The sequence below is a fragment of the Mytilus trossulus genome, chromosome 11 (genome assembly GCF_036588685.1).
Source record: "Mytilus trossulus isolate FHL-02 chromosome 11, PNRI_Mtr1.1.1.hap1, whole genome shotgun sequence".
NCBI classification, from domain to species: domain Eukaryota; kingdom Metazoa; phylum Mollusca; class Bivalvia; order Mytilida; family Mytilidae; genus Mytilus; species Mytilus trossulus.
Window position 1 is genome coordinate 15,652,769 of NC_086383.1, and position 27,248 is coordinate 15,680,016.

At 31.6% G+C, this 27,248-nt stretch overlaps 1 protein-coding gene across 1 annotated transcript in view; it reads left to right on the plus strand.

Annotated features, from left to right (window-relative positions):
- Positions 1-1,652: 1,652 nt before the first annotated feature.
- LOC134689769 (serine/threonine-protein phosphatase 6 regulatory ankyrin repeat subunit B-like) overlaps positions 1,653-27,248 on the plus strand; it is a 50,821-nt gene continuing 25,225 nt past the window's right edge. Inside the window, exons 1-3 of the mRNA XM_063549738.1 lie at positions 1,653-1,760; positions 2,293-2,515; positions 5,272-5,514. Of these exons, the coding sequence (XP_063405808.1) occupies positions 1,653-1,760; positions 2,293-2,515; positions 5,272-5,514 (574 nt within the window). The remainder of the gene's footprint in view (positions 1,761-2,292; positions 2,516-5,271; positions 5,515-27,248) is intronic.

Genomic DNA, 27,248 nt, shown 5'->3' on the forward strand with positions numbered 1-27,248 from the left:
ATTTATCATAAGCATATAATACAAAAACCGTCGAAACATTAAATTAATGTCGGATTGATATAAAGCAATTGCAAGTCTAGTAATACTAGCATCATGTGATCAATATTTTGTAATATAATTACAATAAATACATATAGCATGTATACGGAGTCTTCCGAATAAGATTGATTGCTCTCGGAATTGGATTGATGTTGGAATACGTGGATGTTAGGTGTCACTTGTATACAAAGTATTAGTATTCTTTCTGTGTACCTCATTTGAAATGTATATGCATTTCATATATGTCATGTTTATATGATAAAATCATAATCTTTCAATCAGTTTAATTGAAATCTGGAGCTGGCATGTCAGTTAACTGCTAGTGGTCTGTTGTTTTTATGTATTATTGTCATTTTATTTATTTTCTTTGGTTACATCTTCTGACATCAGACTCGAACTTCTCTTGAATTGAATTTTAAATGCGCGTATTGTTACATTTACTTTTCTACATTAGCTAGATGTATAAGGGGGGGGGGATCTCATAAACATGTTTAATCCCGCCGCATGTTTGCGCCTGTCCTACGTCAGGAGCCTCTGGCATTCGTTAATTTTGTATTTTCCTAATTTAAGTTCTTGTGAACAATTTAGAAATTAGTATGGCGTCATTATCACTGAACTAGTATATATTGTTTCGGGTCCAGCTAAAGGACACCGGAATTTCTCGCTACATTGAAGACCTGTTAGCATGGTTAGTGAGCTTCTGCTGTTGTTTTATTTTTCTAGGGTCGGGTTGATATCCCATTTCCTTTCTCAATTTTATTAGTATATAAAATATACATTAAACGCCGGCTCTGTTAGTCTACACGGCAAAATGCATTGCTTTGTGTTTGTTATTATAGTAGTGTAATTGAGACAAGCATTTTAACTATTGTTTACATTTTGACTTTTGGGTGGTTTAGCAGATGATTTTTTTTTTGGGTAAAAACAGAGAAAATTCTGCAATTTATTTCTTTTTGCCGAAAGTGTTAGGGTTTTTGTTTGGTGATGCGATGGACAAGAACCAAGAAAGCTGAGTATATTAACTCAATATCAAGCCAAATACTGTTAGCATAATAAAACCTTTAAAAACATAATTTGAAAACATATTGTGTGAACCATGGGAATTTTAAAAGATTGTACGAATAAAAGGACTTTACCAATGTACTCATTAATGAGCCCACCAACGCCTTAGTAAATAAGACTTTTTATCAGCAATCACATGTTAGAAAATTAAGGAAACATTATAATTGTGTTTGCATTGATGTGTTTGGTGTATTTAACAGCAAATTGTAAGCAATATTGTTCAAATGTTATTTACAGCAAAACAACTAACTTTAGCCGATGATGAAAAAAGGTGGTTGGTTATTGGAATATGTCTGCACATTGTACTATCACCAGTCTTGAGGGAATATGTTGAAATAATTTTGGAAAATTTTTATGAGACATTAAAAAGCTCTCATGACATTGATAAGCAAATATATTCAAACCATTTAAAAAAAGATCCGAAGACAGGTTTCGTGCTGAATTATCAAACTGCCAATAACAACAAGATAAATGTTGGTAAAAGAAAGGCCGAATACGACTACAGAATCAATAGTGCAGTTGATTTATCCACGCTTTTTCTACAGACAAAAATGGTACACTATTCAAAGTTTGACCAAGCATGTGACTCTTCTGCTTTGCTGGGATTGATTATAAATATTGACAAGTTTGATCCAGCTCTAAAAAAGGATGCTGTTGATGTATGTAAAGTATCTGTATAAACTGACTGATTACCACTCTTGAACACAAACTATAGATATACTTTGATCAAGATAAATGAATAGAATGAAATTATAGAATAGTGTTTTTTGCAGACAAAAAAAAAACAGTGTCATACATTTTTACATTGGTCACAGAACAAATTCAAATACATAGTTTTGAACATTTTCAGAAATGATCAAACTCAATAGATTATAAGACTATAAAAAATCTATAAGTGGAAAGTCCACCATATAATAAAAAGATCACTTCGTTTGGTATACGAACAGGTGTTTGCTTAATAATTGCACTATGAAATTAAATTGACAGGGATATAAGACAATTGAATATAAGAAAATGTAGTAAAATTGTCAATAATAAACGCTCCTCAGGAGGCAAAATAAATTTTTAACATTCATTTGAAGACTTTTTAATGCCATGGTATTTTTTACTCTCTTTTTTTTACTGATATCTATTTAGTTTGAGAATTAAAACCTAATATAGTACATGGAGTATGATTTTGTTTTACGACAGGTACGTAATTCTGTAAGAAATCCATGGGCACATTGTGATTTCTCTGAGTTGGATGCTACAAAGTGTCCCAATTCTTTTCAACTGATGAAAAAACTAGTGAAAGACCTCAAACCGGAACTAGTGAAAGACCTCAAACCGGAAATAATGGAAGACTTTAAACGGAAATTCAGTGAAGAAAAGTTAAATACATGTATAGAGGAAATAGAAAAATGGGAAATGAATGGTAATGTTGAATTATATTTATGTTTGAGTGACAAAGAATATACATTTGCGGAATGCCTTGTATTCGATTACGATATATGCATACACGTAACTTGTAATGCTTTACTTAAAAATTAACTTTTATTTTTAAAAGTACTGTCAAAAGCTGGTTTTTATTAAATGTATTATTAAAAAGTTGAATTACAAAAATAATCAACTCTAGTCGGGAAGTCCTTAATCACATGGCAAAATAAGATGACAAAACAAACCAAAAACGAATGGACAAGACCTGTATTAACCGTTAGATAATAATACGGAGAGTGTGACTGTGGACCCGTGTGCATTTAGAGTATGCGACGCTCAATCGTATGTTAAAGTAGAATCTAAAGCATTTTCAAAAAGGCGACAGAAGGTAAACTTTCCATTAGTCACCAATCTTTCTTTAATATCATAGAAGTCAAAGTCTATACGCCCGTTATTACTTAAAAACTTAGAAAACATCTTCTTCCATAAAATACTTATTAATCAGCGTCAAACCGATCGCACCTAAGACACCATCGTGATTCGAAACCTCTGAATGAATTGGATTAAAAACCGTAATTTGTATACGTGTGCATGTAAAACAAGTTTCGTTGTAGAAGGGTCTGAGTACAGCACAAACAACATTTTCCAAAAGACTAAAAAGTAAGAGAGTATTTTTAAACAAAACGCAAAACAAACAGGTCGAACAACTGATGTTCTTTAACCCTGCTGACTGCCATTGGCGATTGCCAAACAAAATTGATCACAAGATGTAAATAAATGGATATTAATATAAATTTAATACTAGACAGAAAACAATAAAATTGTGGCCAAGATGTTATGCCACAAATATGAGATGTCAATATTTATTGGTACACCAGATCCGGATTTCGACATTATATGTCTCTTCAGTGAGGTTAAAGATCGAAACGGTATTTGGAAGGCCATATAACTAACATTCAATTTTAGACAGACTCTTAAATTTTTAGAGTCATTATAGGATGAACGGATCTTATAAACCGCAGGCAGAATATGATACAAGCCCAAACGAAAATATATATATGTTGTGTACAAGATGTAGATTTGTACAAATTATAATTTGTACAGGATTTTCAAACAAATTATAAGTTTTTTGACACATACCTTTTTGAACCAGGTGATAACAGTTTATCTTTTGAAACGTATCAGTTAAATATCTTAAATTCAAATGTATATACTTCAACCTAGCATTTAGTGCTATTGTTGTTGTCCTCATACTGGAAAGAAGGACAACTGCTTGGTTTAACATTTTATTTATTTTTTCTCCTTATACCAAAATCATATCCATAAAAAGTCTTTTTGCGATCTTCTTATGTTTTTGTAACAATGCTCAGTAATAGAGTGTATCATGTAGTCAAGGACATATGATATAAAAATGCGAAACAAAAGACTGTGTGCTTGAAACATCCATTTGTGTTAAGCAGTTCACGAAACACTGATAACTTGTACAAAAAATCTGTACAAATTATAATGTGTACAACATTACAACTTGTACATAACATACATTGTATACATAAACAAACATAGTTTCGCAAAATTACACTGTTTTCCCATCTTCCCGGGCGAAAGAGGGTGTATGATTATAAGGGTTAGGGGAATGTAACATTTTAAAAAACGAAATGATTTTGTTGACACAAACTTCTAACTTTACCGGATTCGAACATCCCTTAAAATTAATGTATTTCATATGTATTTCATTCTATAACTGATTATAGTTTAACTTATTTTGAGTGGTATTTTGAATAACGAATAATCAGTATTTTGTTATAAAGCATATAAACATGTCATTGTTCAAAAACAGTGCCCACATGCACATTGCTTAGTACTGTGTATCGATTTATTTTCGTGGGTATCAACTTTCGTTGATCAAAGAAAACTGGCATATTCGTGGATATTTAATTTCGTGGTTTTTCTGAAGTCTGCATACAAGCCTATAGAAAATTTGGCATTCGTTGTTTTTTTTTTTTTTTTTTTTTGGTTCACCTGTACCAACGACATCAACGAAAATTGGTATCCAACGAATATTAATGAATCCACAGTATATGACAAACCGCCTTTTAGCCCTTTCGATGCTTGATTCATAGCTGGAGTATACACATGCTCTTTGCTTTACAGATATTATTTAAAGAAAAATCCATCAATTAGTTTTTCGTTTAAATTGCTATACGTTTTTGGTAAACACTCTTTATTCATATGATTCTTTACATTGAAAGGACAACTTTATCAATGGCAAATATAATCATAAATACAAGATCAACATGATAACAAACAAAATAGTTAGAATACCTAGATTTGCAAGTATACTTCCTTTTAAAGTTGTTGCACTGAAACGAAGATTTTGATCCTGATCGCTTTATGACTAAACACAGCAGTAAGTTGAAAGAAACAGTAAACATTTAAAATAAAACAGTAATACGGAAACAACACAAAACGTTGTATTCATGAATTACAATTAAACTAACATGTAGGAGAGTAAATGGAGAGTGTTGAAGATGCGAATACATCCAGGTGAGAGGCAAAAGCTCTAAAGAACCTCTAATACTGTTTGATGGTTTGGGCATACAGTGAACGAGGGCATAAAATAATACGATTGATAAAGAGCACTACTATTTTAAATTGTTTTATAGTTGAATATGTTAAAAAATCAGTGTTAGTACTGTTGTGTTAAGGTACATTTTAGCTCCTATATTTTTGTACATTCATCTCTTTTTTATTTAGGTGTACGTTTTGTGAGTGGAAATACTCATGATCCGGAATTAGTCTACGAATTACATGAACAAACCTGTATTCTTGCTGAATATCTGAACTCCTTAACAAAAACAGACTACGAAATCAAGAGGATCAAGAATGCCCTTGCAAAATTTAAAATTATCTTTCGTAAAATAGGAAGACTAGAGAAAGGATTTTCTGAAATGAAGAAAGACATGAAAAAGGGATTTACTGAAATAGACGAAGTAAGTAGTACGTTAATAATGTATTTGAAATAAACTCATGATTGATGTCGATTTTAGAGTTACAAAATGTACTGGTAAAAAATAACGTTTATCCTAATCACGATCCAATGCATGTATATGACCTATAATGGTTAACTTTTGTAAATTGTTATTTGGATTGACAGTTGTCTCATTGGCACTCATACCACATCATTCTATATCTATATATCATACACTTAGTCTACTGTTCACGATGTTATCATTTACGCATCAATAACGTTCTTCCCTGGCCGGAATTCGGACTCATGCTACTGAGATATTAGAACCGAATCGCCTTGCACTGTATGCGACGCGCTACTCGGCTACCTAAGCTCTACAGTTATAAAGCTATTTGTTGGTCGGGTGTTCATTCCCTCGTTAGTTTTAATCTCCCGTTGTAATACAGTACATGATATATAATGCAAGAAGTTCCGCGCCGGCTATAGTGCGAAGTGATTTGGTGCCACAATTAATTAGAAGCATGCATTATAATCTAGGCCATGGTAGAACAAATTAACAGATCATACATTAAAGTACTAGTGCAATAAAAGTATGCTTACCGGAAATTGTTGGAATATATAGTATGTATATTCAAATGCAAAACAATGTTTGGTAGAGAGGTCTACATACAGCACAAACAATATTTTCCAAAAGACGTTAAGGTGAAAAAATGTATTTCATCAAAAAGAACTGGAATAGCAGATCGAACAACGGATGTTCTTTAACCCTCACCATGGATTGTTGCCAAATAAAAGGATAAGCAAATTTAACAAAATGGATCTAATTAGTTATCAAAAGTACCAGGATTATAATTTTATACGCCAGACGCGGGTTTCGTCTACATAATACTCATCAGTGACGCTCAGATCGAAATAGTTAAAAAGCCAAATAAATACAAAGTTGAAGAGCATTGAGGATCCAAAATTCCAAAAAGTTGTGCCAAATACGGCTAAGGTAATCTACTCCTGGGGTAAGAAAATCCTTAGTTTTTCGAAAAATTCAAAGTTTTGTAAATGATTAATTCGTAACCAAACAGAAAACAATAAGCTTGCAGAAAAAATGGTATGCCACAAACAACACGTGCAAAAAGATGTACATCATATCCGGAACTCGACATTTAATTATCTTCAGTGATCTTATGAATCGAATCTGTATTTAGAATGCCTTATAATTTACCTCAATTTAGAAAAGACTCTTGAATTTGAAGAGCCGAAAAAAGATGAAAGAATTATAGAAACTCGAAGAAAATATAATACACCTGATCGCTATTTATTCCATTCCTGATAAGTTATTAAATTACACAACTTTTTCATCCAGTTGAAGCTATCTGGAACCCTGTTTAAATAATGCACCCTGCATGATAATTTTTAATGTGACCTGTTTAAACTATTGTAAATACTTCAAACAAAATATTTTGTTTACCTCAATTCAAATTTCGAAAAAATGGATCATACTCTATCAAAATTTCTTAATGGTCGCTTTCTAAAGTTTTTCCTTCCCCCAGCTCACTACTAATGACCTCTATTTTCGTTGGCATGACCCAAATAGGAAGTTATGTAAATGACTGATTTTCCCGGATTGGATTAAATAGCGACAAGGTGTATACAAGCCCAAACGAAAAAAATAAACAAGTCTTAAAGGAGACGTGTCACAACGTTTTTTTTAAATTATTTAAAAAATATTGGTAAAAAAACGTATTGAAGTACATTTTTCTTGTCAAAACCTCATTTAACGGTCTTTATATGGTTAACGAATCCAGCGCTTGTCGTTATCTTTGATTTAGAAAAATATAAATTTCTTGATCAATTATATATGAAGTAACTTTATTACTAAAATGTATTCAATAGATGTCAATAATGATCAAATTATTATAAATGATATTAATCTATCAATGGCTTCATTGTGGCATCAAATATATCCTTTGCATGATAAAAGATTCATGAGAAATTTCTTAAACAAGCAAATCACTAAATACAATAAAATAAAATATTTTTCTATCATTCTCTTATAATTTAAAAACCACCGTCATAAATTACCTATTACCTTACCAAGTATGTTAGGTGTTAAATCTAAAAACAAAAGCTGCCCCCAATAAATGTGTAATAAGTATGACATAACAAGGGGGTATTAAAAGTTTTAAAACAGTAAAATATGTCAATATGTCTTTTTCTCCTCCATTATAATCCCATTGAAAATGTTCTATGAGCACTGACTTATTTGTGTGATATTTTTTTCGTGTGGTATATCTTTAGTCTATAAATTGTTTTGTATTTTGTGAGATCTCTTCAACTTCGACAAAATTTGACACAGGGGCCTTATATGTAAAATATGTTAAATGAAAGCTTATGGTATTGACGTAACATTATTGAATTGGCTTCAGAACTATCTACACGACAAAACAGAGAGCAGTAATGCATAACAGCAAGAATTAAAAAAACGATGGGCCATTAATTAAAATTGAATGTTTCATTTGTACGGCCCAATGAAATTGAATATCATCCTAACGTAAAATGAGGTGTTCCCCTTCATTCCTAAACAAAGATCCATTTAGAGCTAATATTATAAATGATCCTTCTTGTCATTGTGGGTCAGATATTGACATGGTTGAGGATGTCTACCATTACTTCTTCGTGTGTCCAAAATACACATCGCGTAGAAATCCCTTATTCAGTAATCTTAACTGGCTATCCGAAAACATTGTTTTAGATACAAAACTATTAATTTGCGGACTCATGGAACTTTCGAATGAACAAAATATTCAAATTTTCAAACATGTTCAAAATTTCATAAAATGGTCAAACAGATGTTGATGCCTTGATAAAGCGTTACTGTTATTGGCACGGTACATCATCGTTAGCATCATCATAATTTTTAATATGGAGAAGACTTCATAAGTATGATTTACTTGTGTCTAAATTATTTTGCTTAAATTTAGCAAATAAAATATGTTTTAACTAACTCTGTCTATACTTCTACATTATCTTCTTCTCCCAGATCTGTATAAATTGGATTTATCTACATTATTTAAGTTAAAACTATATTGTTCAGCTTCATGTCTTATGCAATATCAAGATTTGCATACATTCACTATCCAAAATATTTGTTTCTCATACAAGTCACCTTTTGCATAAAATTGCTTGACACGTTAACCCTGCATCAATAGTCTGTCATTTTTAAAGCATCACTTGGCTAGCATCTATTCACAATTATTTTTTTCTCAAGAAATAAAATAATTTAAAATAGATAAATAAGATAATAAGAGTAAAAACTAATAACTAATTGCAATATACCTTTCATACTTCCTTAATTTTTATTAGAAAACTCAGAAAGAAATTTATGTACCAACTACAGGTTAGGTATTAGTTATTATTTTTTGTTCACTTAAGAAGCATTTCTTGTACATTCTCTATTCATTTTGCTTTTTTAATTTTATTTATTATACTCCTTTCTTTACAAAGTAAATTCACAAATCAATTATTTTCTATCCACCCCCTTTTTTAAGCTGCACTGTATATTCTGTAAAGCCTAATATCCGACAGTTAGGTATTGACTTTTATTTATTTAAACAGGTTAAACATATATGCATTACGTAACATATATCTTTAACAATTGCTCTAGTCTATTTTTCAACCTCACCTGTGCACCCAATAGGTGATCATCAAATTGGACGCATGTTACGCAGTAGTGCGTATTGCCGATGTTTTATATATCACCACCCGGGGGCATGACACCTGTAGCTTTCAAGTTCAAAGATAACCCAGCATTGCATATAACGTGTGCCGCATACCTGTAACTTTTGGTCGATGTTGAAGACTTTTAATGTATTTGTCCAATTTCAGGGTACACCTGCATACGTGAACAGGTAGGGAGGTACACAATACCAAATTTTGAAAATTGAGATATATTTGGCTATACAATTATACACAAATATGACAAAACTATAAAATATAATATTATAAAAAGGGACGCACACATTTTTGCGAAGAAAAATAAAATATTTTCCTAAGCCTTTCTCCGCTTTTTATAAACTCCCAACGTAGGTATATGTGACCTTGGCTCAGCTGTCGTGGGTTGTGTCAATGGAATGTGCGGTATCCCATTTGGACAGAGTTTATTTTACTTTTATTAACATTTAAATTCATAATTTATCCATTTTAACGATAATTATATTGCTTTCAATGTTTTTTTAGGGTAATTATATATAAATAAATATTTATTTACAAACAAATTTAAAAAAAAAAATCATGTCACATCTCTTTTAATTGTTAAGTACATTCAAACTTAAAATTACGTTGGATAAAAACAGAAATGTGTACACGGTAGCCTGTAAACACTTATAGGGAGAGGGGTATAAATACAGCACAAACAATATTTCCCAAAAGACCAAAAAAAAATAGAAAAAACATCATGTCAATTTTGTTTTTATATTTACAGAGATTCGTTTCTCAAGATCACACTATAAAAAAACACGATACACAGATCGGTAAGTTATAAAATTAAGATGGAAAATAGAAAAGAAACACTGTGTTTGCAAAATGTTTTTGTTCATCGTTATATAATTGAGTAAGACCAATTTCCATGCATTCAATTACCATAGATCCTGTAATGTGTAAATTATAATTTCATTATATTTATGAATCATTTGTATAAAACGCTGGTTGTGGTGCTTAATCCCCATTTATAATACTCTATTACAGCATATTTATGAATCAAATCAGCTTTATTATCAAAGTTTTCGCATCCTCGTTTTGACGGTGGAACTTCGTCTCATATAGACTATTTACGATTAAATGACATGCTTACTCTAAATGCTGTGGAAAGAATTTATTCTCCCGTTACTTATTCATTTTCGTAGTTACAAATGTAGGAAGCCTTATAACTTGTGTTGAACCGTTATCATTACAATCTAAATAGTGCAGCAACCAACTTCTTTGTAAAAAGTTTCTTTTACGATATTGCTTGATAAACAACTAACGCATTATATATTTGAAAAAGATAACTCTTCTATCTTTATGCTTTCGATGTGTTTGTGACCAAATCATTTTAATGGCACGATTGTAACAAATGTATTTAATATTGAACAGTAAACCATCTAAATTTGGGGGACCCAAATATGAACACGTTTTACTTCAGTTATTTAACAAAAATAGAAATTATTCAATAACACATATTTGGAACATTTCCCGAAAAAGATGATTGCCAAATAGAGTCAATGGACTGAGTAATTTTCCCAAATAGGATGGTAAACAAAAGTAATAAATAGAACGGTGAAATTCACTATCTCAGTTGATATTCAAAAGGAAATATGTAGACTGGGGAAATTTCCCCACAAGAATGATAACCAAATAGTAATTTATAAGACTCGGAAACTATCTCTACAGAAAGGATTACGTTCAGTGAAAAATATGTCGTATTTATCAATAACAGGGGAAATTGGCAGAACATTTCCACAAGCAGATAATACAAAAAAAAACTTTCACTCTGGTAAATTCAACATCAAATATTACAGATAAAGATGAAATAGTACACGAAATGGGATAATGTACTTACACTAGTTTTTTGTTTAACTGTAACTGTGTATACCGGGGTATTTTATAGTCGAATATATGTATTGGTTTTCTCATTTAAATTGCCGAAAGGTTGCCTCTAATTTCTAATATCTGTATATGAGCTTTAGAAAGATAATTATGTAGCTGTGAATTTTGATTAACAGATATTGAATGCTGTTTTCTATCATTATTCACTCATTTAACTAAACGTTGTTCGTTTAACTTTCATTCATGCATTTATTACAAAACTGAGTTTTCTTTTCCCTTTTTTTTTGTATACATCATTGATATCTAGTAAGTAAAACACTTTTTTTTATAAACAAGGCAGTCGTTAAGTTTTGCTGCTAGTAGAAGAGATCGATTTAAAAGATCGTCTTAAGTGTTCGGGTTATATTTTTATATTGTATATACATAAACCAATACTTACTAGTATTAGACACACTTAAGGGGGGCTTTATCCAATTTACACCAATATATTTTTGACAAGGTAGAATGATAGTTTTCAACAATTGAAGAGGGGGCTCTTTCAAAAATTTAAAACACATGATAAATGAAGAGCAGCCAATTTCATTTAACGAGCGAGTGTACAGAGGAGGCGGGAACCCGGGAGTCAGGGGGAGGAAATCGGGAGTAAGGGGGGTAACGGATAGGAAGGAGGCCAGGAATCGCGAGCTAGCGTGGCGGGAGCATAGATAATTTTAGGAAAAATGAAAAAGGTCGTTTCCGGACTTTCCGTAATGTCCGTACAGTATTGTATCTGTTTCCAACAGAAAACTCCATTAATCGTTCAAACCAAAAAATAGCGTGTATACTAAAATTTGGGAGTATATAGGTTTTACTTTGTCTGTTTGTCTGAACTTACTGCGTCCTTTTTCTAAACTTAATACACTGACTGACCACAGTGACATAACACGAGAATTGATATTCAAAGAATTCTCGTAAAAGCGTGCGGACATCGAGACTTCGTTTGAAAATTTTATTTTCAAACTTAAATCGCTTATATTTCGAAAAAGAGAGGAAACGTTATCAGAGGGCCATTCAAACTCGTAAGTAAAAAATTAAATGATTACACCATGGCTAAAAAGAAGTAGACCAAAAGGAAAAACAATAGAATACAAACACAACATAGAAAACTTAAAACTGAAAAACATGAACCCAACCATAAACTGGGGATGATGTTAGGTGCTCCGGAAGGGTAAGCAGATACTGCTCCACATATGTCACCCGTCGTGTTGCTCGAAAACGGAAGAAATGTTCAAAATAAAACTTTCTAAACTCTTTCAACAAATTAACCGATTTTAAGCTTTTAAAACCAGTAAGTTGTGCTCACAGAATTTTAAGATAAGGTAAGATATGTTTTATTTTCCAAATTAGGTCCCAAGGGTGGCATATACACATAACATATGTAATTAATACAAAATACAGTATTTTAAAAGCCATTCATATAATAAACTTTAACTATTGAAATAAAGTCATGCATGTATCAGATTTTAGATAACAAAGTATTAAAAGAGTTTCTACTACAGAGATACAACTTTTTTTTTCTCACTTGATTTTATAATATTTTGCTGAACATGTGTAAATATAAATGATTGATTAGCTGCAACCGACAGCAAGGGATGATGCTTTAGAATTGTGAGCTTAATAGCTCTCGCATTCATCCTCGTATCTGATGCAGACAAACAAACACAAATGTACAAACAAAGTTCATGTGTATTCACAGCAAAAAAAGTATACTGCAGCAATAGATTTTGAGAATAGTGTAGGTTTCCCTACTGCAACAGACACTAAGGGGCGGTTCTCAAAGAGCTGTGTTATTTGCAAAGTCCTCCTCGTGTCTAAGCAAACAAGAAAGCTATATAATTAACAATTTTTCGAAATAAATTTATATTAGAGGCTCATAAGAGGCTGAATTGTTCAAATGGGTTTTATTTGATTATTGGAACATATAAAATGCAAAATGTCAAAGTAACCTTGATATTTATCTTTGACTAAACTATGTGTGCGGCACAATGTTTTTACTACTGTTGTTGCTTAAACACAGCATAAAGCGAAATACCATTAATATGATATGATATACCACTGTGGTTTTTTTGTGGGATCGTGCTGCTCAGTTTTTATGCCCTACCTACGATAGTAGAGGGGCATTATGTTTTCTGGTCTGTGCGTCCGTTTGTCCGTTCGTTCGTCTGTCCGTCCGTCCGTTCGTTCGTCCGTCTGTCCCGCTTCAGGTTAAAGTTTTTGGTCAAGGTAGTTTTTGATGAAGCTGGAGTCCAATCAACTTGAAACTTAGTATATATGTTCCTTATGATATGATATTTCTAATTACAAAGACAAATTAAACTTTTGACCCCAATTTCACGGTACACTGAACATGGAAAATGAAAGTGCGAGTTTCAGGTTAATGTTTTTGGTCAAGGTAGTTTTTGATGAAGTTGAAGTCCAATCAACTTGAAACTTAGTACAAATGTTTCTTATGATATGATCTTTCTAATTTTAATGCCTAATTATATTTTTTACCTATTTTCACGGTCCATTGAACATGGAAAATGATAGTGCGAGTGGGGCATCCGTGTACTTTGGACACATTCTTGTTTATAATTAATTTCATGTATTTCCTATATCATAAGGAACTATAATTCGTTTTATGCCATTCAATTGTTACCTGGAAGTTCAAAGTGTTAAAAGTTAACGGACGACGGACGCTAAGAAATGAGAAGAGGACAAGACCACTTTTCCAATAATTACAATTTTTTTTAAAATATACCAGGAAATAGTTTAGAAAATTAATTGACATACCAGTATTTGATCTTATTGGTTAAACTATATTTCAAATGAATAAGAAGTATCAAAGTTAAATGAGGTGATCGTACCTTGTTTGTTGTGTTTAACAAGCCCGGGATACGGTGGACTTTCCAACCTTGCATTTTATTTTCCACTTACCATGACATGCACATATCAGTATAAAAAAAATGGTCTGTTTTAATCAGTTTTCAAAACACTGGTCTGTTTTAATCTGTTTTCCCATAGTTATAGACATTTAAACTCAAAAAGCTTAACCTATCGAGCATGCACCTTGTGATTGCAACACCTCTGACATATCTGACATAAAATTTAGTAGGTTGTTTCAGAGACATATATATATACATGTGTATATATGTCTCTGCTTAAATTTGATAGATTTTCTACATCCCAGAACATCTTGTTATCGCCACTCCTCTGGTATGGTATCATCGGTTAGATACTCGTGTGCATGTGATGATGTTCATATCTATTGAGGATCATTGAGATGAACCTCCTCACCAAAGGACTAGTTGGAGAAAAGGAGGTATGTTCGCGGTTCTAGGTTTTTTTGTGTGGGGGTGGAAAAGAGGCAAATCTGAGCCAAGGGGAGGGAAGCGGAGGTCAAGGGAGGAAGCAGAAATCAGGGGATGGAAAGCGTGAATGAAATACCCTTTTTCCACCCCCTATTTAACGACATCTTTGGTTTACTTTGGATATTTAGGTACTGTTTTTCAATAAAGTTTTCTGTTATTTGTATGTAAGTGATACAATATGTAATCAAAACAGCGAAAAAGAGTGATAACATGCTTTTTCAAAAAAGGTTTGTACTTTTAAATTTAAAGATTGATTTATATCACAATATTCTCATTTCATTTGCACCATCAAATGAAAAAAAGACCAATTAAAGAATAGCTCTGTATCGCTCATCTTCATCGCTTTACATAATCAGCATATGCAATATTCAACCATAGAATAAAAATGAGAAGGGAAATAGGGAATATGTCGAAGAGACAACAACCCGACCATAGAACAATATTAAGTAGTTGAGTGAAAATTTTATTATTCTGAAGAAAAAAAATAGACCTAAATTTGCTGATATGTACGTTTTAGATTTTCTCAATAACCATCATGATAACTATATCGAAGAATATCGAAAAATCCGTACCAAATAACCGTAAAGGGCAATAATAACATGAATAACTATAAGGGGTCAGGTAAACAATTGATTATGATTTTTTTTTAAATCTGGTCTTCCTTATCACGTTTGCTTTTATTAGTTTTTTTTATCTGATATAGTTTACAAGATGATAAAAAAAATTATAAAATAGTATAATTTATCATTTAAGGTAGAACAATACAAAGATTTTTTTACATCCAATCACTAACCTTTGAAATGCTGTAACTTTCTTATGAATGCATAGAAAATAATAAAAGAGGTATATATAGATAGATAAAAGATAAATCTTTTAAATGAATGCAATATTTTATTATGCAATCATTATGTAATCAATTATTATGTAATAAGTGGCAAAATCTGGGTAAGGTCATTTGAATGAATTTAGCTCTATTATCTCTTTAACTATACGGCAAATATTAACGAAATCTTAATCAACACATCATGGGCTTCAAAAGGGTGTCTCATATTGTCTCTATGGTATTCTATTCTCTCATAAATCTCCAATTAGTGAAAACATCCTAACCACATCAAAGAAGATAATGTTTAATTAGGTGTAAAATTTGTTCTATACATTCTATCTGAAATCTGAGACACCCTTTTGTAGATAATGGCCATAGGAACAACATATAATAAAATCAACCCTCTAGGGATACCTATGCAGAAGCTAATTTAGTTTGAAAGTGGAAATTTGGTGAAAAATATTTTAGACACTGTTAACATTATAATTGGTTACATAATTGTTGCATAATACTAACATTGCATTAATTTGAAAGAGTAATCTGTTAGCGATCCAAAACTACCACTTCTATAAATTTTCAAGCATTATTAAGAAAGTTACAGCATTTTAAAACTTGGTAGTTGGAGTTATAAAATCTTTGTATTGTGCTACCTTAAGGGTCATGAATTGAGGTTGACCAAACAACTCTAAACATTTCTGTCAAGTCGGATGTTTTTTCTCTAGTAATTTTTTTTATAAAGAACCTTTGTGAGCACGCTCACATAACGCACGCTCCCACGTTTTCACAGGAAAAACGCCATCTCGCCACATTTCTAAGTTCATACAATCATAACATCTACAAAATTCATCTGATACAAGTTTCTTGTGGATATACACTTTAAAAAGTTTCATAAATTGCTGTTGGGTGGTTTCGGAGGAGTTGAGGTAAAACACTGTTGCAGTAGTACTTTTGGCCATAATTCTAAGGCTTACCAACATTTTGGTAAAACTTTCCACAAATGCATAGATTCCCATTACTAACATACATACTTTAACCTTCAGAGTTTGATTTCAAGATTTTAATTTAGAAATTGATATTATATATTAAAATAAGTATGCATTGTCAATATCGTGACGATGGCTTCATGACTAAAGAGTGCAACGACTTATTTTGGTTATTCTAAACAATGCAAACAAAATATTAATATTATTTCTTTGATATTCTTTTAATTTCATGAAAAACAACCAATTCAAAACTATAAAAAGTTAAAAAAATCCAATAGCGGTCAAAAGTAACCATTTTCGTAGGAAGAAGTTTATTTTAACAGAGTCATATAATACAATTATGTATTATATGTATCTGATGATAACATTATTTAATACAATACTATTAATCAACACAAACAATTTAATTCTCTAAGCATCTTAATCTGTTATACCTTTTCACTTTTTTATTGCAACTAATTTTATTACAAATTAACGTGTAAATTAAGGTGTCTTCGTAGAGGTCCGCGTTCATCGATTGTAAACACTGTCGAGTTCGGTATACATAAAAATTTTAAATATATACGTATCCGTCCGATCCGTGCATAAATTTAATTTACTGATGGATCGGTGACAGTTGTCAGGGTAACTCTCACATAGGTTATTTGACTTATCTGACGGATCCTATGGGTCACCGGTCATCGATCACTCATCGATCCGTCAAACATCTGTCACCGATCATTCATCGATCAGTCAAGTTCAAGTCAAACAGTAATGCCTAAGGTTGCAAGTACTGTACCTTCCAAATACAAATGCACATCATAGACATACTTTTAAAAGTATTATAACAGGTGAAAAAAATTAGTCACATAAGAAACAAAAGCAATAAAACTGATCTTAACAAATAGAGGCAACAGTAGTATACATAGTTGAGTGAAAATTTTTGTTATTCTGAAGAAAAAAAATAGACCTAAATTTGCTGATATGTACGTTTTAGATTTTCTCAATAACCATCATGATAACTACCTTTGTACTATACCTGAAATAGTTTTCGCAAAAATATCGAAAAATCGGTACCAAATAACCGTAAAGGGCAATAATAACATGAATAACTATAAGGGGTCAGGTAAACAATTGATTATGATTTTTTTTTAAATCTGGTCTTCCTTATCACGTTTGCTTTTATAAGTTTTTTTTTTATCTGATATAGTTTACAAGATGATAAAAAAAATTATAAAATAGTATAATTTATCATTTAAGGTAGAACAATACAAATATTTTTTTACATCCAATCACTAACCTTTGAAATGCTGTAACTTTCTTATGAATGCATAGAAAATAATAAAAGAGGTATATATAGATAGATAAAAGATAAATCTTTTAAATGAATGCAATATTTTTATTATGCAATCATTATGTAATCAATTATTATGTAATAAGTGGCAAAATCTGGGTAAGGTCATTTGAATGAATTTAGCTCTATTATCTCTTTAACTATACGGAAAATATTAACGAAATCTTAATCAACACATCATGGGCTTCAAAAGGGTGTCTCATATTGTCTCTATGGTATTCTATTCTCTCATAAATCTCCAATTAGTGAAAACATCCTAACCACATCAAAGAAGATAATGTTTAATTAGGTGTAAAATTTGTTCTATACATTCTATCTGAAATCTGAGACATCCTTTTGTAGATAATGGCCATAGGAACAAAATATAATAAAATCAACCCTCTAGGGATACCTATGCAGAAGCTAATTTAGTTTGAAAGTGGAAATTTGGTGAAAAATATTTTAGACACCGTTAACATTATAATTGGTTACATATTTGTTGCATAATACTAACATTGCATTAATTTGAAAGAGTAATCTGTTAGCGATCCAAAACTACCACTTCTATAAATTTTCAAGCATTATTCAGAAAGTTACAGCATTTTAAAACTTGGTAGTTGGAGTTATAAAATCTTTGTATTGTGCTACCTTAAGGGTCATGAATTGAGGTTGACCAAACAACTCTAAACATTTCTGTCAAGTCGGATGTTTTTTCTCTAGTAATTTTTTTTATAAAGAACCTTTGTGAGCACGCTCACATAACGCACGCTCCCACGTTTTCACAGGAAAAACGCCATCTCGCCACATTTCTAAGTTCATACAATCATAACATCTACAAAATTCATCTGATACAAGTTTCTTGTGGATATACACTTTAAAAAGTTTCATAAATTGCTGTTGGGTGGTTTCGGAGGAGTTGAGGTAAAACACTGTTGCAGTAGTACTTTTGGCCATAATTCTAAGGCTTACCAACATTTTGGTAAAACTTTCCACAAATGCATAGATTCCCATAACTAACATACATACTTTAACCTTCAGAGTTTGATTTCAAGATTTTAATTTAGAAATTGATATTATATATTAAAATAAGTATGCATTGTCAATATCGTGACGATGGCTTCATGACTAAAGAGTGCAACGACTTATTTTGGTTATTCTAAACAATGCAAAGAAAATATTAATATTATTTCTTTGATATTCTTTTAATTTCATGAAAAACAACCAATTCAAAACTATAAAAAGTTAAAAAATCCAATGGCGGTCAATAATAACCATTTTCGTAGGAAGAAGTTTATTTTAACAGAGTCATATAATACAATTATGTATTATATGTATCTGATGATAACATTATTTAATACAATACTATTAATCAACACAAACAATTTAATTCTCCAAGCATCTTAATCTGTTATACCTTTTCACTTTTTTATTGCAACTAATTTTATTACAAATTAACGTGTAAATTAAGGTGTCTTCGTAGAGGTCCGCGTTCGTCGATTGTAAACACTGTCGAGTTCGGTATACATAAGAATTTTAAATATATACGTATACGTCCGATCCGTGCATAAATTTAATTTACTGATGGATCGGTGACAGTTGTCAGGGTAACTCTCACATAGGTTATTTGACTTATCTGACGGATCCTATGGGTCACCGGTCATCGATCACTCATCGATCAGTCAAACATCCGTCACCGATCATTCATCGATCAGTCAAGTTCAAGTCAAACAGTAATGCCTAAGGTTGCAAGTACTGTACCTTCCAAATACAAATGCACATCATAGACATACTTTTAAAAGTATTATAACAGGTGAAAAAAATTAGTCACATAAGAAACAAAAGCAATAAAACTGATCTTAACAAATAGAGGCAACAGTAGTATACATAGTTGAGTGAAAATTTTTGTTATTCTGAAGAAAAAAAATAGACCTAAATTTGCTGATATGTACGTTTTAGATTTTCTCAATAACCATCATGATAACTACCTTTGTACTATACCTGAAATAGTTTTCGCAAAAATATCGAAAAATCGGTACCAAATAACCGTAAAGGGCAATAATAACATGAATAACTATAAGGGGTCAGGTAAACAATTGATTATGATTTTTTTTTAAATCTGGTCTTCCTTATCACGTTTGCTTTTATAAGTTTTTTTTTATCTGATATAGTTTACAAGATGTTAAAAAAAAATATAAAATAGTATAATTTATCATTTAAGGTAGAACAATACAAATATTTTTTTACATCCAATCACTAACCTTTGAAATGCTGTAACTTTCTTATGAATGCATAGAAAATAATAAAAGAGGTATATATAGATAGATAAAAGATAAATCTTTTAAATGAATGCAATATTTTTATTATGCAATCATTATGTAATCAATTATTATGTAATAAGTGGCAAAATCTGGGTAAGGTCATTTGAATGATTTTAGCTCTATTATCTCTTTAACTATACGGAAACTATTAACGAAATCTTAATCAACACATCATGGGCTACAAAAGGGTGTCTCATATTGTCTCTATGGTATTCTATTCTCTCATAAATCTCCAATTAGTGAAAACATCCTAACCACATCAAAGAAGATAATGTTTAATTAGGTGTAAAATTTGTTCTATACATTCTATCTGAAATCTGAGACACCCTTTTGTAGATAATGGCCATAGAAACAAAATATAATAAAATCAACCCTCTAGGGATACCTATGCAGAAGCTAATTTAGTTTGTAAGTGGAAATTTGGTGAAATATATTTTAGACACCGTTAACATTATAATTGGTTACATAATTGTTGCATAATACTAACATTGCATTAATTTGAAAGAGTAATCTGTTAGCGATCCAAAACTACCACTTCTATAAATTTTCAAGCATTATTAAGAAAGTTACAGCATTTTAAAACTTGGTAGTTGGAGTTATAAAATCTTTGTATTGTGCTACCTTAAGGGTCATGAATTGAGGTTGACCAAACAACTCTAAACATTTCTGTCAAGTCGGATGTTTTTTCTCTAGTATTTTTTTTTATAAAGAACCTTTGTGAGCACGCTCACATAACGCACGCTCCCACGTTTTCACAGGAAAAACGCCATCTCGCCACATTTCTAAGTTCATACAATCATAACATCTACAAAATTCATCTGATACAAGTTTCTTGTGGATATACACTTTAAAAAGTTTCATAAATTGCTGTTGGGTGGTTTCGGAGGAGTTGAGGTAAAACACTGTTGCAGTAGTACTTTTGGCCATAATTCTAAGGCTTACCAACATTTTGGTAAAACTTTCCACAAATGCATAGATTCCCATAACTAACATACATACTTTAACCTTCAGAGTTTGATTTCAAGATTTTAATTTAGAAATTGATATTATATATTAAAATAAGTATGCATTGTCAATATCGTGACGATGGCTTCATGACTAAAGAGTGCAACGACTTATTTTGGTTATTCTAAACAATGCAAACAAAATATTAATATTATTTCTTTGATATTCTTTTAATTTCATGAAAAACAACCAATTCAAAACTATAAAAAGTTAAAAAATCCAATGGCGGTCAATAATAACCATTTTCGTAGGAAGAAGTTTATTTTAACAGAGTCATATAATACAATTATGTATTATATGTATCTGATGATAACATTATTTAATACAATACTATTAATCAACACAAACAATTTAATTCTCCAAGCATCTTAATCTGTTATACCTTTTCACTTTTTTATTGCAACTAATTTTATTACAAATTAACGTGTAAATTAAGGTGTCTTCGTAGAGGTCCGCGTTCATCGATTGTAAACACTGTCGAGTTCGGTATACATAAGAATTTTAAATATATACGTATCCGTCCGATCCGTGCATAAATTTAATTTACTGATGGATCGGTGACAGTTGTCAGGGTAACTCTCACATAGGTTATTTGACTTATCTGACGGATCCTATGGGTCACCGGTCATCGATCACTCATCGATCAGTCAAACATCCGTCACCGATCATTCATCGATCAGTCAAGTTCAAGTCAAACAGTAATGCCTAAGGTTGCAAGTACTGTACCTTCCAAATACAAATGCACATCATAGACATACTTTTAAAAGTATTATAACAGGTGAAAAAAATTAGTCACATAAGAAACAAAAGCAATAAAACTGATCTTAACAAATAGAGGCAACAGTAGTATACATAGTTGAGTGAACATTTTTGTTATTCTGAAGAAAAAAAATAGACCTAAATTTGCTGATATGTACGTTTTAGATTTTCTCAATAACCATCATGATAACTACCTTTGTACTATACCTGAAATAGTTTTCGCAAAAATATCGAAAAATCGGTACCAAATAACCGTAAAGGGCAATAATAACATGAATAACTATAAGGGGTCAGGTAAACAATTGATTATGATTTTTTTTTAAATCTGGTCTTCCTTATCACGTTTGCTTTTATAAGTTTTTTTTTATCTGATATAGTTTACAAGATGTTAAAAAAAATTATAAAATAGTATAATTTATCATTTAAGGTAGAACAATACAAATATTTTTTTACATCCAATCACTAACCTTTGAAATGCTGTAACTTTCTTATGAATGCATAGAAAATAATAAAAGAGGTATATATAGATAGATAAACGATAAATCTTTTAAATGAATGCAATATTTTTATTATGCAATCATTATGTAATCAATTATTATGTAATAAGTGGCAACATCTGGGTAAGGTCATTTGAATGAATTTAGCTCTATTATCTCTTTAACTATACGGAAAATATTAACGAAATCTTAATCAACACATCATGGGCTTCAAAAGGGTGTCTCATATTGTCTCTATGGTATTCTATTCTCTCATAAATCTCCAATTAGTGAAAACATCCTAACCACATCAAAGAAGATAATGTTTAATTAGGTGTAAAATTTGTTCTATACATTCTATCTGAAATCTGAGACACCCTTTTGTAGATAATGGCCATAAGAACAACATATAATAAAATCAACCCTCTAGGGATACCTATGCAGAAGCTAATTTAGTTTGAAAGTGGAAATTTGGTGAAAAATATTTTAGACACCGTTAACATTATAATTGGTTACATAATTGTTGCATAATACTAACATTGCATTAATTTGAAAGAGTAATCTGTTATCGATCCAAAACTACCACTTCTATAAATTTTCAAGCATTATTAAGAAAGTTACAGCATTTTAAAACTTGGTAGTTGGAGTTATAAAATCTTTGTATTGTGCTACCTTAAGGGTCATGAATTGAGGTTGACCAAACAACTCTAAACATTTCTGTCAAGTCGGATGTTTTTTCTCTAGTAATTTTTTTTATAAAGAACCTTTGTGAGCACGCTCACATAACGCACGCTCCCACGTTTTCACAGGAAAAACGCCATCTCGCCACATTTCTAAGTTCATAGACTCATAACATCTACAAAATTCATCTGATACAAGTTTCTTGTGGATATACACTTTAAAAAGTTTCATAAATTGCTGTTGGGTGGTTTCAGAGGAGTTGAGGTAAAACACTGTTGCAGTAGTACTTTTGGCCATAATTCTAAGGCTTACCAACATTTTGGTAAAACTTTCCACAAATGCATAGATTCCCATAACTAACATACATACTTTAACCTTCAGAGTTTGATTTCAAGATTTTAATTTAGAAATTGATATTATATATTAAAATAAGTATGCATTGTCAATATCGTGACGATGGCTTCATGACTAAAGAGTGCAACAAATCACAAATTAATGAGTTCTTTGCAATTGCAAACAACATTCTACTGAAGTTTATGTATAATTTCTCCAATACAGAAGTAACGTACTAAGATACTGAGGTGAACTAAGAGTGCGTTTTAAATCGAGTGGTATCCTTGACATCAGGTAGCATATCAAACCAACTGAAACTTATCATTTTAGGCAACACACACACAAATGTAATATCTTTTTCCTTATAAAGTAAGCATATTCTATGAAGAACAGCCAATCTTGATGAACAAAAAGTACTGAAATCATATGATGGTTAATAATTTGTATCAAAATAAATCAATAACTGCATTCCTATTCCACAATAATAAAAGTTTAAGTATTTTTCTCATTATATCGCAATTCTGATTAGAAGACTTGTCTCAAGATGGTAAAAATAACTGATTTCAAATAAAATAGTATCCCTTTTGATAAAAAGAGGACTTATTTTGGTTATTCTAAACAATGCAAACAAAATATTAATATTATTCCTTTGATATTCTTTTAATTTCATGAAAAACAACCAATTCAAAACTATTAAAAGTTAAAAAAATCCAATGGCGGTCAATAATAACCATTTTCGTAGGAAGAAGTTTATTTTAACAGAGTCATATAATACAATTATGTATTATATGTATCTGATGATAACATTATTTAATACAAAACTATTAATCAACACAAACAATTTAATTCTCTAAGCATCTTAATTTGTTATACCTTTTCACTTTTTTATTGCAACTAATTTTATTACAAATTAACGTGTAAATTAAGGTGTCTTCGTAGAGGTCCGCGTTCATCGATTGTAAACACTGTCGAGTTCGGTATACATAAGAATTTTAAATATATACGTATCCGTCCGATCCGTGCATAAATTTAATTTACTGATGGATCGGTGACAGTTGTCAGGGTAACTCTCACATAGGTTATTTGACTTATCTGACGGATCCTATGGGTCACCGGTCATCGATCACTCATCGATCAGTCAAACATCCGTCACCGATCATTCATCGATCAGTCAAGTTCAAGTCAAACAGTAATGCCTAAGGTTGCAAGTACTGTACCTTCCAAATACAAATGCACATCATAGACATACTTTTAAAAGTATTATAACAGGTGAAAAAATTAGTCACATAAGAAACAAAAGCAATAAAACTGATCTTAACAAATAGAGGCAACAGTAGTATACCGCTGTTCAAAATTCAAAATCGATAGAGAAAAAACAAATTCGGGTTACTAATAAACTTGAGGGAAACGTATCAAATATAAGAGAACTACGACACAACAGAGACACAACACCGAAATGTAACACACACAAAAACGAACTATGATGTAAAAATGGCCATTTTGTATCTAACAAACACATTACGACCTAGGATAGAGGCTATGATAAGCGTTTTGTCTACATAAGACTCATCAGTAACGCTCATATCAAAATATTTATAAATCCAAACAAATAAAAAGTTGAAATGCATTGTTGATCCAAAATTTCCAAAAAGGTGTGACAAATACGGCTAAGGTAATAATTGCCTGGGATAAGAAAATACTTAGTTTTGTCAACAGGAAATTTATAAAAATGACCACATTAATTTATTGATATTTATGTCAAGACTGAAGTTTTGACTACTGGGCTGGTGATACCCTCGGGGACAAAACGTCCGCCAGCAGTGGCATCGACCCAGTGGTGATAATAGTTATCAAAGGTACCAGATTTGTAATTTAGTACGCCAGACGCGCGTTTCTTCTACATAGGACTCATCAGTGACGCTCATATCAAAATATCACCAAAGATGTCAACTACAAGATTGTACGATGCAGTACTTTGTCAACTGGTAACTAGATATAACCCTACAGTTATAAATTTTACAGGGCTATTAAGAACAATTAAAGCAAATTTTGCAAAGAAATGAATATTGTAAAACACATATAAACGCAAATTTTTTTCAAAGGAGCACTCAACAAATCAAGACTTGTTAATAGGAAGCCTTTTGAGAAGGGACCCTTGCTAAGATAGAATTTATCTAAAACTATATGTGTCGAAACGACCAGAATGGACCCATCTCAAAAATTTTAAAATATGCAATTTCAACAACACATGTGGACAAAAAACGATGGTAGTTTCACATATCAAAAGTCCGTTCAAAGCCCAATATCTGAAGGCGTTTAAAAGTCTGTATAACTGTGATTTTCAACAATTTATCAAAGTCCAAAGCCCGCAATTTTGGCAAAATTTAGCGGAGCGGAACGAAATTCCAAGTTGATATGTTACTCGTCATGGTAAACTAACATACCAAAAATTAGCCCTATATCTGAAGGCGTTTTAAAAAAAAGTCCTTTTAACTGTGATTTTCAACAATTTATCGTAGTCCAAAGCCAGTAATTTCGGCAAAAATTAGCGGAGCAGAACGAAACTCAAACTTGATCTGTAACACATCATGGTTAACTTACATACCTAAAATCAGCCCAACATCTTAAGGTGTTTAGAAAACAACAGTACAATGGTTTGTAACGGGATGGCGGAATGACTGAATGACGAACAAGGGTAAAACTATATGGCCCCGACAACTTTCTTGCGGGAAATTCCAAAGGTGACGACAGTTAAGATGGTACAACAACTGCGTTGACAAATGGTCCAAGTAAACAGCCCTGACCGATCTAAGTTGGTATAATATTTTAAATTTGACAACGGTAGAGCAAATTTGACAACGGTAGAGCAATTGTAACAGAGACTGCGTAAATAAACATCCAACTAAATCATGTAAATAGCAGTTTTATAATTAATAGAAAAATAATAAAAACAAATATTTACTAAGATAGAATAACTGAACGTGGCTGCGTACTTGTACATTCATTCCTAATGATTAGAAACCTGTAAATCTAAACTGGTATTATTTTTAAAATCCTTAGTCAAGAAAGGAAGCTGGAGTTACTGGAAAAAAGTGATGACAGGAAAAATGATTGATGGCAGGGAAAATGAGTGATGGTAGGAAAATGAGGGACTCATTCCATGTTTTTTCTTTTATGGCCTCTGGGGAAACTGTCCTTAACTTTCTTATACAAAACCTTTTCCGAGCAAGTATGTCGGCCCTTGACTTACCCTCATTGTTCTATGATTGTCATGTTAGAGTTTTTCAGTTTGAGCGTGCCCAGGTGATCTCAAAATGATGACATATGGGAAGGTCGGATTTGCAGGTGTAGTCACTTCGATGACCATTCATGCGTGGGTTGAATTGCTGTTCTGTATTGCAAACATACTGCATGCCTCATCGACACTGAAGAAGGTATACAACATTCTGGGTTTTGCAAGTTACATTACAAAATACAATATACACAGACCCAGTGGAGTGGCAAGTAAATGTATGAGTATTAAGTACTTGTTGACATCGTCTGTTATTACACGACTTGCATCATCCTGCTGTTATTAGAGGAGACGTCAACTCTCACAATTAAGTATTTCAGACTTGCTGGTCTCTAAAAAGCTAAGACAGGAGGATTTAGAAAGATTTTGAATAGATTTGGGTGCTTGGTAATAATTTGCCAATTGGCACGGATAAAACATGAAAGGTTAGTAAAGGCGGGATTGTATGTTAAAACAAAGGGAACTATTTTGCAGCGTCTCTTCTGTTTGTAGTGTGACATGTCATTGTAGCTGCTATTGTTAGCACTAAAAAAAAACACTTATTATTGTCGCATTTCTTATAACCTCATAATTTCAAAACTCTGAGAGTTTGACTGTACGGGATACTATTTGTACAGTGTTTGGGGTGACAGCTTAGGGGAGAAAGATACTGACTTTAATCTGAAGGATACAGTAGAGGTCTGTTGATATGACATCGTCCTTTATAGATGTAATTGTGTCTAAGAAAGATATTTAAGAGTCGGAAATTTCATATGTTAATTTAATTGACTGGTGGGTGTTGTTCGCAATATTTGTTGGGATTGGATCCATGTCGT